This window comes from Dysidea avara, chromosome 7, assembly GCF_963678975.1.
Source record: "Dysidea avara chromosome 7, odDysAvar1.4, whole genome shotgun sequence".
NCBI classification, from domain to species: domain Eukaryota; kingdom Metazoa; phylum Porifera; class Demospongiae; order Dictyoceratida; family Dysideidae; genus Dysidea; species Dysidea avara.
Window position 1 is genome coordinate 37,538,784 of NC_089278.1, and position 11,840 is coordinate 37,550,623.

General features: G+C 37.6%; 1 protein-coding gene across 2 annotated transcripts; it reads left to right on the top strand.

The window, feature by feature from the left end:
- Window positions 1–9,102, top strand: LOC136260868 (probable ethanolamine kinase). Of its 2 annotated transcripts, none has more exons than XM_066054769.1 (8): window positions 1–294; window positions 343–879; window positions 2,925–3,067; window positions 3,514–3,597; window positions 3,650–3,748; window positions 6,514–6,584; window positions 8,025–8,098; window positions 8,902–9,102. In XM_066054769.1, exons 2-8 carry the CDS (start codon window positions 356–358, stop codon window positions 8,987–8,989), a joined length of 1,083 nt encoding a protein of 360 aa, XP_065910841.1. In that variant the 5' UTR covers window positions 1–294; window positions 343–355; the 3' UTR covers window positions 8,990–9,102. The 2 variants fall into 2 exon arrangements, with proteins under 2 accessions (XP_065910841.1, XP_065910842.1); XM_066054770.1 differs by having other exon boundaries at window positions 3–294; window positions 363–879.
- The last annotated feature ends 2,738 nt before the right edge of the window (window positions 9,103–11,840 follow it).

Genomic DNA, 11,840 nt, shown 5'->3' on the forward strand with positions numbered 1-11,840 from the left:
AATATTCAACTTTCGATTGCTTTCTATTCCGTGCTGATTCCAGAGTCTATGGTCTAGTGGACAGGTCAATTCCAACATAGCAACATAATAGACTTGCGAATTGTATGTATGTAATGTTTTCCTCTGGGCAAGCTGTAGTCGATTTCCTGGAGATTCAAATTAAACGAATCGTCTAAGCATGTGCGGGCGGAACATTTGCGATTTATCATGAGCTAACGAGCGAGACTACCCTTTCTTGCGTAACAGGTTTGAAGACCAGATGGGTGACTAATTATAAATGAGCTAGCATCTACAGTAAGTCTTTAAATAGCAACAACGAGTTCTGATCCTATTTATTTCAAGTTTGTGTTTCATCATGTTAGACGTTGTTGTACCGTACGTGTCTGTTTGCATCGACTCGTCACTTTACCAGTCTGGAATATTAAAGGTGTTGGAACTAGTCCGTCCACAATGGAAACACGATACAGTGAAGTTCAAAGTGTTTGAAGGAGGTCTGACTAATTGTCTAGTCGGTGTAAAGTATGGTGAAGAAGAAGATATGCTACTTGTCAGAGTATACGGTAGAAACACAGAAAAAATTATCAACAGAGAATCAGAGATAAAGAATCTGGTATACCTCAACAAACACATAGGGACTCCACCAGTATATGCTCATTTTGATAATGGACTATGTTATGGATATGCTAAAGGAAGACAATTAGAATTATATGAGGTTCGTGATGAAGTGATGGGTAGAAGGATAGCTAGACAGATGGCAAGGATGCATGCACTACCTTTGCCAGATGAAGACTTGAAACAGCCATTGTTGTTCAGTTCATTCTTAAATACCTGGCTGGATGAGATACCCAAAGCTTTAGAGACTGAAGCCAGAACTGCAAGGTAGGTGTGTGTGGGTGTGGTATGGGATTGGATGGTGCAAGGGATAATCACTACCAATAGTCCTGCAGAACTCTGCGACCGGGATCAAGTTGAATCAAGCAATCAAAGTTAAAATTGCACTTAATCAAGCTATCAAGAAGTCCTCAATGGTGGCAATCAAGCTAGCTTAAAAGCATAATGAGAATTTACAAAATATGTGTTAATTTGTTGAGCAATCAAGGCCCTTTTCAAACGAAATCAAGCAAGCAAGATAACTTCAAAAACCTTGATCCCAGTAGCATATGATTCTACAGGGCTATTGTTAGTCCTTGTGGTGTGTGTGTGTGTGGCGTCAAATTCCCCCATCTAGTGTGTGATAGCCCCACCATATGCCCTAGTGGAATTTTGCCATACCTGCAAGAGATACTAGTAAAGCTGGGGAATAGTTTCATGTCAATTCCCCAGTGTATAGCCCCAAGGGGGGAGGGAGCAATGTATTGATGAGTACAGGACTACTTTACAATGACACAACTGGTGGCTTCTTTAATTACATGTACTGCAAATACATGCACTTTTGGTTGGAAGTATATATCACTATGGTTGTAAGAACAAGAGTGGTTGTTGCGAAGTCTCACAGTAGCAATGTACATATGGTGCTACTAGGCAACAATATTTGAGGTATGTGGTACAGTCCACTATGAATTTAGTCTGACATTGTTCTTTACAAAGCATATTGCTGATTTATCAACTTCTGCAAGAGTATCTCAGTACATAGCTCGTTATGTGGTAATTTCCATTATTTACTAGATGTGATAAGGCTGTTATCAACAACATAATTTTATTGTCATTGCTTGTGATGGGAATGTTATAGTTGAGGTTGTTTGGAGAGTTAAATAATTTTATCAAGAGTCCATAATGGGGACATGTAGTAAACATCTTTGCTAATGTATGACAACAATATCAGTCCATAATGATAGTGATCAAACACTGGTTTTTATTGAACTTCATGATAAAATGTCCTTTGTTATTATTTAGTTTCTGACTATATATCATTATGAGCGCTGTGTTGCCCAGCAACATTGTGGTATTTGTCACATTCCATCACCACTCCATAATGTATCCTGTGGTGTTCCCATATTGACCACAACAAAGGCTTACCTAATAGCATTACAGTTAGGAAGTTGTGCAATCACATGACAGGTAGCCATAGTATTTAGCTCAGAGGTTTGAGTGATCACATTTGAAGTGTTAAGTTCAATAGCAGTACACCATGTAAACATAGTTGCACAACATTGTCCTAACTGGCCAGGAAATTGTAAGGAGATGTTAAGGTGTGTCTCAACCAGGTAGGTAAAAACAGTGGACTGGAGCACCAGGGACTAGGAACCCATGAGATCCCTAGATATGACGTACTTCATGATGTTTATATGCATTGTACTAGCTAACTCTGCAGGTAATGATGGCATAGGTAGACCATTTTTCTGTCACAGTAAATACCACTAGGTACCTTTCCACTAACCCATCATATTGTTTGCCTAGCAAGTCACTCATTAGGGGAGTAGCTGCTTCGATGAAGTAGTGGCCCCATGCTTCACATGAAGTACAAAGCCAGTACCTATGACAAGTTCAGTGGATGGCTAAAGCACATCACTGGATCTGCCACTTATGTGGCTGGACTTGTAAAGAATGATCGCCCAATGCCAACCAGCTGCCGGCTACAGGCTAAAGTCATGAAGACCCTTTACAGAGTATCGTTGGTGTGTAGTGCTTTGTGATTGAGAGTCATGCAGATTAGTATAAAATAGAAGTGTATTGATATTATGAAGTTGATATCATTAATACCCAGAGTCACAGGTCCTCAGCTCAGGCCCACTGTTTTAACCTACCCATCTCAACCTTCAGTTACCTTAGTTGTACTGTTGCACTGAAAGTACACAAGTGTTAGTAGCTGAAGTGACAGTGATTTTAAATATGATAATTGCTTAAGTAGTCACTGTCACACCCAATCACAGGTATAAAATATACTGGGGATCTGTCTCCTCATCAGTGTTTGCTCATCACTTTAGGATGAAGAAGCTGATAGGATCAGTGGAGGAGTTGAGGAGAGAATGTGATGAGTTAAAGAGTCACTTGGATCAACTCAATAGTCCAGTAGTACTGTGTCACAATGATGTACAGTACAGGAATATGATATACTCACTGGATGAAGGTACAGGCTGTTCTGTGTGTTAATGTTGTAGAAGTTATTCTTGGCAACAACATAGCATTGGTATGACATTTTCATGACAATTAGCCACACAAGCAGTACATTCCCAGTGTGCAGTTGTTTATACTGTTGACATGTGTTATGACCTTGATTGGTGTTATGTAACATTCTGTGGCTAAATGACAAAGTCAATTATTTTTTTAGTCTACAACATAAAAATAATTCTCTTGCTGCTGTGTAGTATTAGTTTGAGTTCAAGGTGTAGGTCACACATTGTTAGCTCTAATGATAGCCTTGTAGTTTTTACAATATACTGATGTCTGGAGAGTTCAGTGGTTTCCCAATACTGAATAATATCATAGAGCATACAGATTGTGACCCTATATCACATCTTTCATGTACAAACTACTGTAGGTATCCATTTCTTATGGTGCTATTTTGTTTCTTAGACTCAGTAACTTTTGTTGACCTTGAATTTGCTGGACCAAATTTCAGAGGATTTGACTTGGGTGACTTCTTTTATGGGTTAGCTGGTGAGTGTGTATATGTACCTGTGTTTGTGTGAATCATGCTGCTATTTTGTAGGCTTTGACACTACTGACTTTAATACTGATAAGTCATCTAGTGTGTACTACCAGTTAACATGGCTACGTATGTACCTTGAAGAAACATTTATCCTCCAAGGTTAGTAATGTGCTGTGGAATGTCGTGTTTGGGTCTGTCAGAGCAATAGATTTTTATTCCCTGTGCAGTAAAACTTTTGAACAAGTCTTTTGTTGTTTGTTTTGATGATGTCTCTTGCTGAGTGGGAAAGGTTAAGTAAGATGATCTGTCTGTCTGTCTGTCTGTCTGTCTGTCTGTCTATACTTTCTTAATGTTATGGGATGATCTGGTGCATGCGATCATGTGATCCTATGATGTCTCTTTGTATATCTTGTAAACAACTGTTTAACTCCTCAATGAAAGTGAATTGTCAATTTAACCTTGTTGGGTGATCACAACTCAACTCTCGTAGTCACATTTGAGATAATGCATACACTGTAATAATGTTAACAATCATTTGTGACATCTTTATTGGTCTGCTAGCTGCCCAAGCTTGACTGCTATGACCGTCACAATATCAATACCTTCACTAAGAGTAGTTATATGCCACTATCAAAGTTGTATCATCATGTTGCAAAGATCATGTTGCAAAGGCACTTGTCATTAGAGTGCATGTCCATTGTCTACAACACGTTGAAGGCCATGATGTACAACAGAGGACAAACTGTTCGAAAGTGGTAGCGTGCAGTAGGTGATGGGCCAGCTGGTGGTATTATATTTTTTCAGTTTTGTCCTTTTTGGATACACTTTAAAAACACTTTGCATCAGAATTTTAGTCAAACCAAAGATACGGTCATTCAGATAACTTGCTATTAGTGTAATGTATGAATTGTTGGGATATGCTTTACATGTACATTGTAATACTCCTCAGTGCAAGCTCTTGTAGGATAGAAACTCACAGAATGTGGTGTCAAGCATATCATTGTGAAATTGCCTTGTCCTACCACTACACCTGTTGAGCAAGCAAGCTTTTTATTGCTCATCATGGCTGGCCACGATTTGCTCCAGGATGGCAGAAGGCCACCTCCAACTCGTGTTCTTTAAAAGTACATACACAAATGATGCTACTATGTTTTTATTATTATTATTTTATTACTAGGACCACGTCACATATAACCAAGTACATACACCAACGTGACAGCCCCCCGGTGAGGCTATTAGGTGGTGAATGCATTATCCCCAAATCAACTCAATATGTCACAGTAGTGACAGATATAACACTATAGTGGCATCGTAACTAAAGGCCACCAGTAGCTAAGTGCCAGTACATCATTGGTGTGGTATAAATGGCACAGTGATGTGTACAAAGTATATGTATACAAAACATACAGGAGAGAACTATACATTATTGCAGTATTGTATGCAGCAATACATTATAGGCAACATCACCATGCAGATAAAAATTATTAGCCAATATACAGCAATGCATATCAACATCAACTAGAGCTAAGTAAGGTTCATCAGTGATGTAGCAATGGCACAGTGATGGGTGACACACCATAGTTATGCATACACAACTTTCAGGAGATAGCTACACAATGCTGTAGGCGTATGCAAGCCAGATGAACCAGATAAAGGAAGACAGCCAAGCCACTAGAGCCTAGTAGCTACGCCAGGTGAAGGCAAAAAAGATTAAGCACGTATTGAATTGCCTGACACCAACACAAAGAAAGTTCGCCATGCCAGCTGCACAAGACAAAATTGTTTACTTGTATTTTATATGTAACTGTAAGCTTATTGTAAAGAGCGTGGCATATGTCAGTTTAATGTTTTCTTGTATTGTTTATTTACATGAATCAGTGAATCCACTGGCAGCTGGCATGGAGACTTGAGATGTTACAAACATAAAAACTTACTTGTAATCTTCTTGTTTACACAAGTGGCTTCTGTAATCTTCTTGTTTACACAGGTGGCTTCTGGCTCTCCTGCACGGGCATCACTAATCTTCTTCGCGCAATATGTAAGTAATTAAGCAAGGGTGTGGTACAGGGCGTTATATAGAATTACACGTATGGTCAGGTCATCAGCACAAACAGGAGCGACGATTATACGTTTGTGCCTTCATTCACAGGCGAATCTATCCCCGGTTAGTTCATGTCTCTAGGCCTCGTAGTTTTCTCAAACATTAATTATTAATTATTTATTTATTTATTTATTACGTAATTTTAACCGCGTTTCGTATTATTCTTAGTACTTAGTTATATAATTAGCACTTTATAGTGACCAGCACTGAAGGTCTGACAGCAACATGTGCTGCAGCCTTAGGATTACCTAACCTAATTTCAGGGACTTCGACCTAATGACTTGACTTACAGACTGGCTGAAAAGGTGTAACAGAAAAGGGGCCAAAGTAAGGAAAAAAATCCCTCCAGTCCCAGCATTCGAACTGCAGGTCACCCAATGTCTAGTCGGGGCCACACTCAGTCTTCCTCCAGGAGGGATGGATTTTCTTCCTTAAACCTAAAGTATTTATTATTAGCACTTTACAGTGACCAGCACTGAAGGTCTGACAGCAACATGTGCTGCAGCCTTAGGATTACCTAACCTAATTTCAGGGACTTAGACCTAATGACTTGACTTACAGACTGGCTGAAAATGTGTAAGTAATAGTAGAGGTGTTTTCAATCAATATATCTATGGTCTCAAATGTGACCTACATATGAAAAACCAATATGGTTGATTGCAGAGAATCCATTTAGAATTATCAGCGTCAGTACCTGGCTTGCGTACAGGACTGTCTCCACATTTGCTTCTAAAATTTATAAATCAATAAATAATGTCATGGGCCATCCTATGGGTAAAAGTTGTTCCCTCCAATATCTATTAATATTCCTACCTTTCTACAGGTGAGAACTCCAATACAGTGACAGATGAAATGGTAGAAGACTTATACATGGAGGCCAGCCAGTTCTTATTGGTGTGTAGTCTAGTGTAGTGTATGTGTGTATGTCATTTGTACACTATAGTTGTGTACTATCAGTGCCTGGCAGAGGGTGTGACCGCATCAGTGGAACGGTCATGGTGTACACAATCAGGAGAACAAGAAAAGCCACTGGGCAAATATTACATGTGTTTGTGTGTAGGTTTGTTTATCTCAGAGGAAACTGGAAAATCTGGAAAATCGGTATTAATGAAAGACTGCATTTCTCCTTCGTGTACAAATTAAAGAGAATTGTTTTATGAAAAATATATCGTGTTTGTGAAGTTGACTATACAGTATTGTCTTCAATAATAGTTCTATTGTAAAGTATCACTTTAATCATGCAGTAGTATTGTGTATTAGGGATTATGGAGTTTGTACTTTTTTTTCTTCACCAAACTAGAAACCAGCTATGCAGTATTGGTTAAGCCCTGTCATCTCGAAGTGTTTACAAAAGGTTGCTACAAATTTTTTATTTAGTGAAATTTTCTACTGATCAAGTTATGAGCAACTCGAGGCTTTTTAATCATTGTTAGACGGTAGACTGACAGCATTTTACCATAACACATCATTGTCGTTCTTTTGTGTGCCATTTCTTTTCACTAGTGATCAACCATAAATTATTTTGGTTCTTGTTTGCCAGTATTCGTGTACATATAGTGGACATTAAATAAAAGTAATACTCTGAAGCAAGGAGGTATATAAAACTAGATTTCACTGAAATACTGCAGCGTTTCCAATGTTCATTACACCAATTCAGTCACTATATTTGCAATATATTTTGGTATTTCAATTACGATGCCAAAAATGCCATTCGGTGTGTGCAATTATTGTGATCATAGATTGTGCAATGTATAAGTTCGTGATAGCGTGTAATGGCTTGACTATCAAGTTTCTAAAGGGAAGACCCTATTTTCTGTAGTGATGAGTTGATTGCAGAGGTGCTTCTTAATTGTACTGTTCATGTAATGATGTATGACAGACTAAATGTAGTTGAAAGCAAAGCATAATGACCTCTTTACTTTTCAGTAGTTGATTGTTGAGGTGCTTGTTCAGATGCGTAGTGTATGATACGTCTGGCACTTTTTTTTTTTGATGTGGTACAGGGTGGTTCACTAGTCATGATTTTACTATGAAAAAGTAAACAAGTACAAGGAAAACAATAAAACAAGGGAGGTCACCTATACCTGCTAGACATTTCATCCCAAATGCAGTAAAGTAGGGATGAAATGTCTACTGGTATGTCCACAGGTGATCTCCCTTGTTTTGTTTATATTTTTATGGTCCCTAACAGAATTTATTAAATGCATGTAGTTTTCTTTCCCTTCTTGCTTGCCCTGTACTTGTTTGATATATGATATATGTACCTTCCATGCTTCATGTATTGGTGATCATACAGAGCACATGTTACTGTCTTGTGTGTCATTTCTACTTCAGGCCTGCTACCTGATGTGGGGTATATATGGACTCATTCAAGCTGGATCATCTCAGATAGATTTTGACTATCTCACGTGAGTATAATCTCTGCATGTCCATGCGATTATACCATCGTAAATGACAAAAGTTTTTGCAAGACTAAAGTTTGGTGAATCAAATGAAGTTTATTTGTTTAGTTTATTGACTATTGGCTACATGCTATATCCGTCAACCTGGTTGGCATGCTGATTTTGCCAAATATTAAGTTGTTCCAAACTTTTGTCATTTAGTCAACCTGGTTGGCATGCTGATTTTGCCAAATATTAAGTTGTTCCAAACTTTTGTCATTTACAGTATGTGAATGTCATTAGGTGCTCCGTTCACTGTTAATAAATCCTAAACAGCTTACAAGGTTGTTACCAAGGAAGGTTGCATCTATATCCAGTGATGAGCTTGTGCAAGTTATTTCGTGGAAACATTTCTTGGTTTATGGCATATATACAAGTTAAAGAAACTATCCGTATTATGTAAATGATTGAGTGTTCACACTGAGCTAGTACTGTAGCAAAATAATTTCAATATGGGGCCGTAAATAAAATATCACATGTTTAAGTAAAACGATTTTGAAATCATTATGCTAACTGCCTAGCTAGGTGTGTGACTGTGTTAGGTTAAGGTTAAATAGTTTTTGTGAATCACTTGTTGAGTAAAACAGCACAACAGCACATCGTGGCCACCACTTTAATGAAGCCATCTATTTTATAGCAAGTGTTTAAGCTAATTGTCCTTGATGACTACATGGTCTCACAGATGAATCTATAGTAATAACAAGAGTACCTCCCTACTTTATGTACTACTCCTGGTAATAGTAGTTAAGTATTAACATTTTCCATTTCAGATATTCTGAACAAAGGATTGGTGAGTATCGCAGCAGAAAAGAAGTTTTCTTATCAATGGCAAAGCCAACAAGGAAGAATTTAAGATGAAATTTTACAGTATATATATTACTTTATGAACTTAATAACTGCATGTTTATTGTAATTAACAGTTGCAATGTATATCAAATATTATCAAACCATATTACTGTTTATCAAATAAATGCTGGTAACTTAGTCTTGAAACAAAACCTTATAGTAATCACCACAACTACAGTTGTATTTTTTATTTACCTATAGAGAATTTTATTGCAACCTTTTCACTGTAGGGGAGCTTCTCACCTATATTATGTTTTAAATAATGCCCATTACGCTAGCATTATGCCAACATTATGCTTGATGCGTCTATTATAATGCTAAAAATTAAAATACACTCAAGCCTATAATATTGCTTTATTAGGAAATATAATTGTTAAAGGGGCATGCTACTAATTCCAATGGCTTCTCTGCTTGCTTTCGACTCCCTTTTGTATCAGATGTGTTTGTGACACTTTAAAATCATCCAGTTAGAAGTACTAACTAAAGACTCGGCTTAGTGTTTTAGTTGAGAAATTTAGATCTGGTCTCTCAGTTTTAGTCCTATGCTCTTGAACTTTGTCATCTGCTACCTTATATATTGTAATAAAAGCATTGAAGTAGTTTTTTGAAGTGCTTGAGCTATAGAATTCTTTAAACCAAGTGTAACAGTCAGGTAGCTAAAAATCTGTTTCCATACTGTTAAAGAGAATACTGTTACAAGCCACAACAGAATTTTTGGAGAACTTTTCAATTAGCTTTAGAGGAATCTAAAATTGCAGTGTTTTGTAATCACACCATAATTTGCAGTGGCAGGTCTGGATGGGTTTCTGTGGTTTTGACAGAAACCCTCTTTTGAATTTAGCTCAGTGGCAGTCACTAGCTTTATTATTGTTGCATTGACAATTTGTTATAGCAAACAACTATATACCACTGTATTTCAGTAGCATGCATGCATGTAAACTGTATGTAACTAGCACCATTTATAGCTATTAAACTCTCAGCAACTGTTGACTTTTCACCTCCTACTACATTAAAAATGATTGAGATACTCTAATAGAGCAGTCAAGTAACTATTCTAATAGAGCAATCAAAGCTACAGCTTAGTCACAACTTGTGCCCTATAGTTTGGCTAATAGCTATAGTATTAATACAGTTTAAAGCATTGGATTTATTATAATTGTTAACTAAAAGTAGCCTAAAATCCGATTTCAGAGCTTCTAGAATCTCAAAAATTTCTGGAGAAATGTCCTCAGTTGCCTTATTTTTCAGCTATACCAACTTTCAAAAACCCCTTTTAAAAGTCCTAGATCTGCCATGCACTGATTTGTACATGCTTTGGAGGATTTCACTCAGAATTGCACTAAACAGAAGTTCAATGTCAAAACTACAACATGTGTTACTCATCAGGTGGGAAACAGTATCTGTGTTGGTTTTATAGCTTCATATGTAAGCATAATTATTTACAGAACCCATATGACAAAGTTGCCTGCCCCCTTATTAAAACAGTCATGTGCAAGTAGTTGTCTGAACTCCCTCAATGGTGTATACCTGTTACATGCATTCAGCATGATTTTGTGCCTACATAATATGTGACCAAATTGCAAAAAGGTACCATTTTCTCACAAAAATCAATATTGTGTTTGTGTCACAAATATAGGCTATTAGTTACATTAATGATTTTTACTGCCACTCTGCTGCAGCTGGGTCTGCTATCTGTGCCTCTTTCACTGGAGCTCTGTTAATCCACAGTATTTAGACAATCTGATGCCCTGATACCACTCTGGAACTTCTCTTATGGACTCAGCCAAACAGCATCAGTGGGCTAGATCACTTTTGGGAATGTGCCCAGTACTCTCAGTGGATAGACAACATCCTCTGGCCTCAAACTGAGCCTGGCTCATTCCTTCCCTCCATTTCTTGCTCCTATAAGTTGTCCACCCACCTCCCCTACTTGTGATATTATACCGGATTGTGTCTAAATTGTGGGTGGTATCATTGCATGTACTCTACCAATACAATGAATAAATAGCTACACTTAATGGCGGTGGCTATATATCTTTAGCCATTGATGTCAATTCAAACCACTACATTGTACAATGTGCTAAAAGGTACCTTTCACAAATTAATTGGGTCATATGTGTGCTTATGCACATAATTATAATTTGTGACTGGGCCCACATGTGGCACAAAGTATTTACCTATCTTTTCAAATTTTTATTACTTGTAACTAACTTTTCATTCTATTATGCAATGTTGTGCTTTTATTAAAATATAATACAAGTTACACATTGTGAATAGTGTATTTCAGTACTAAGGTATGATCTGTTATGTGGTGGTGTGTACCCACATGCCCTGTTGGTCTTATTTATATATTATACATCTGCACATGGTGCAAAGTTTAAATCACAACACCATACCAGCCAGCCAGCCATAAGTGATGGAAATGGTGGGACCAGGTGGGGGGGGGAGGGGGCAAAGATCATCTTAACCACTTTTACTTTAAAAGATGGAGATATTCTACTGAATAGAGCAGTAAACTACTCAAATAGAACAATCAAATTTATATCATAACTGCATCTAGCTACCCACTATATAGCTATTTTATAGCCAAAGTTGCCCTCCCCTGAATATTTGGTCTGTTTCACAGCCCTTGAGACAAGGACCTTTCATGAAGATTTGTATAGAAATGGTATATAGCTACACCTGTTTTCTCTTGTGACAGATCAGTGGGTTGAGGAGAGAGTTACCAGAAAATGTTCATCCGTTGACAGTTCAACTACTGGAGAAGACAAGCCTCTTGTTGAGACTAGAGCATATGTTTGCTGTAAAGGAAGATGCTGACTTGTCTACCTCTGTAACTGTCAATGTGAAGGTACATATACTA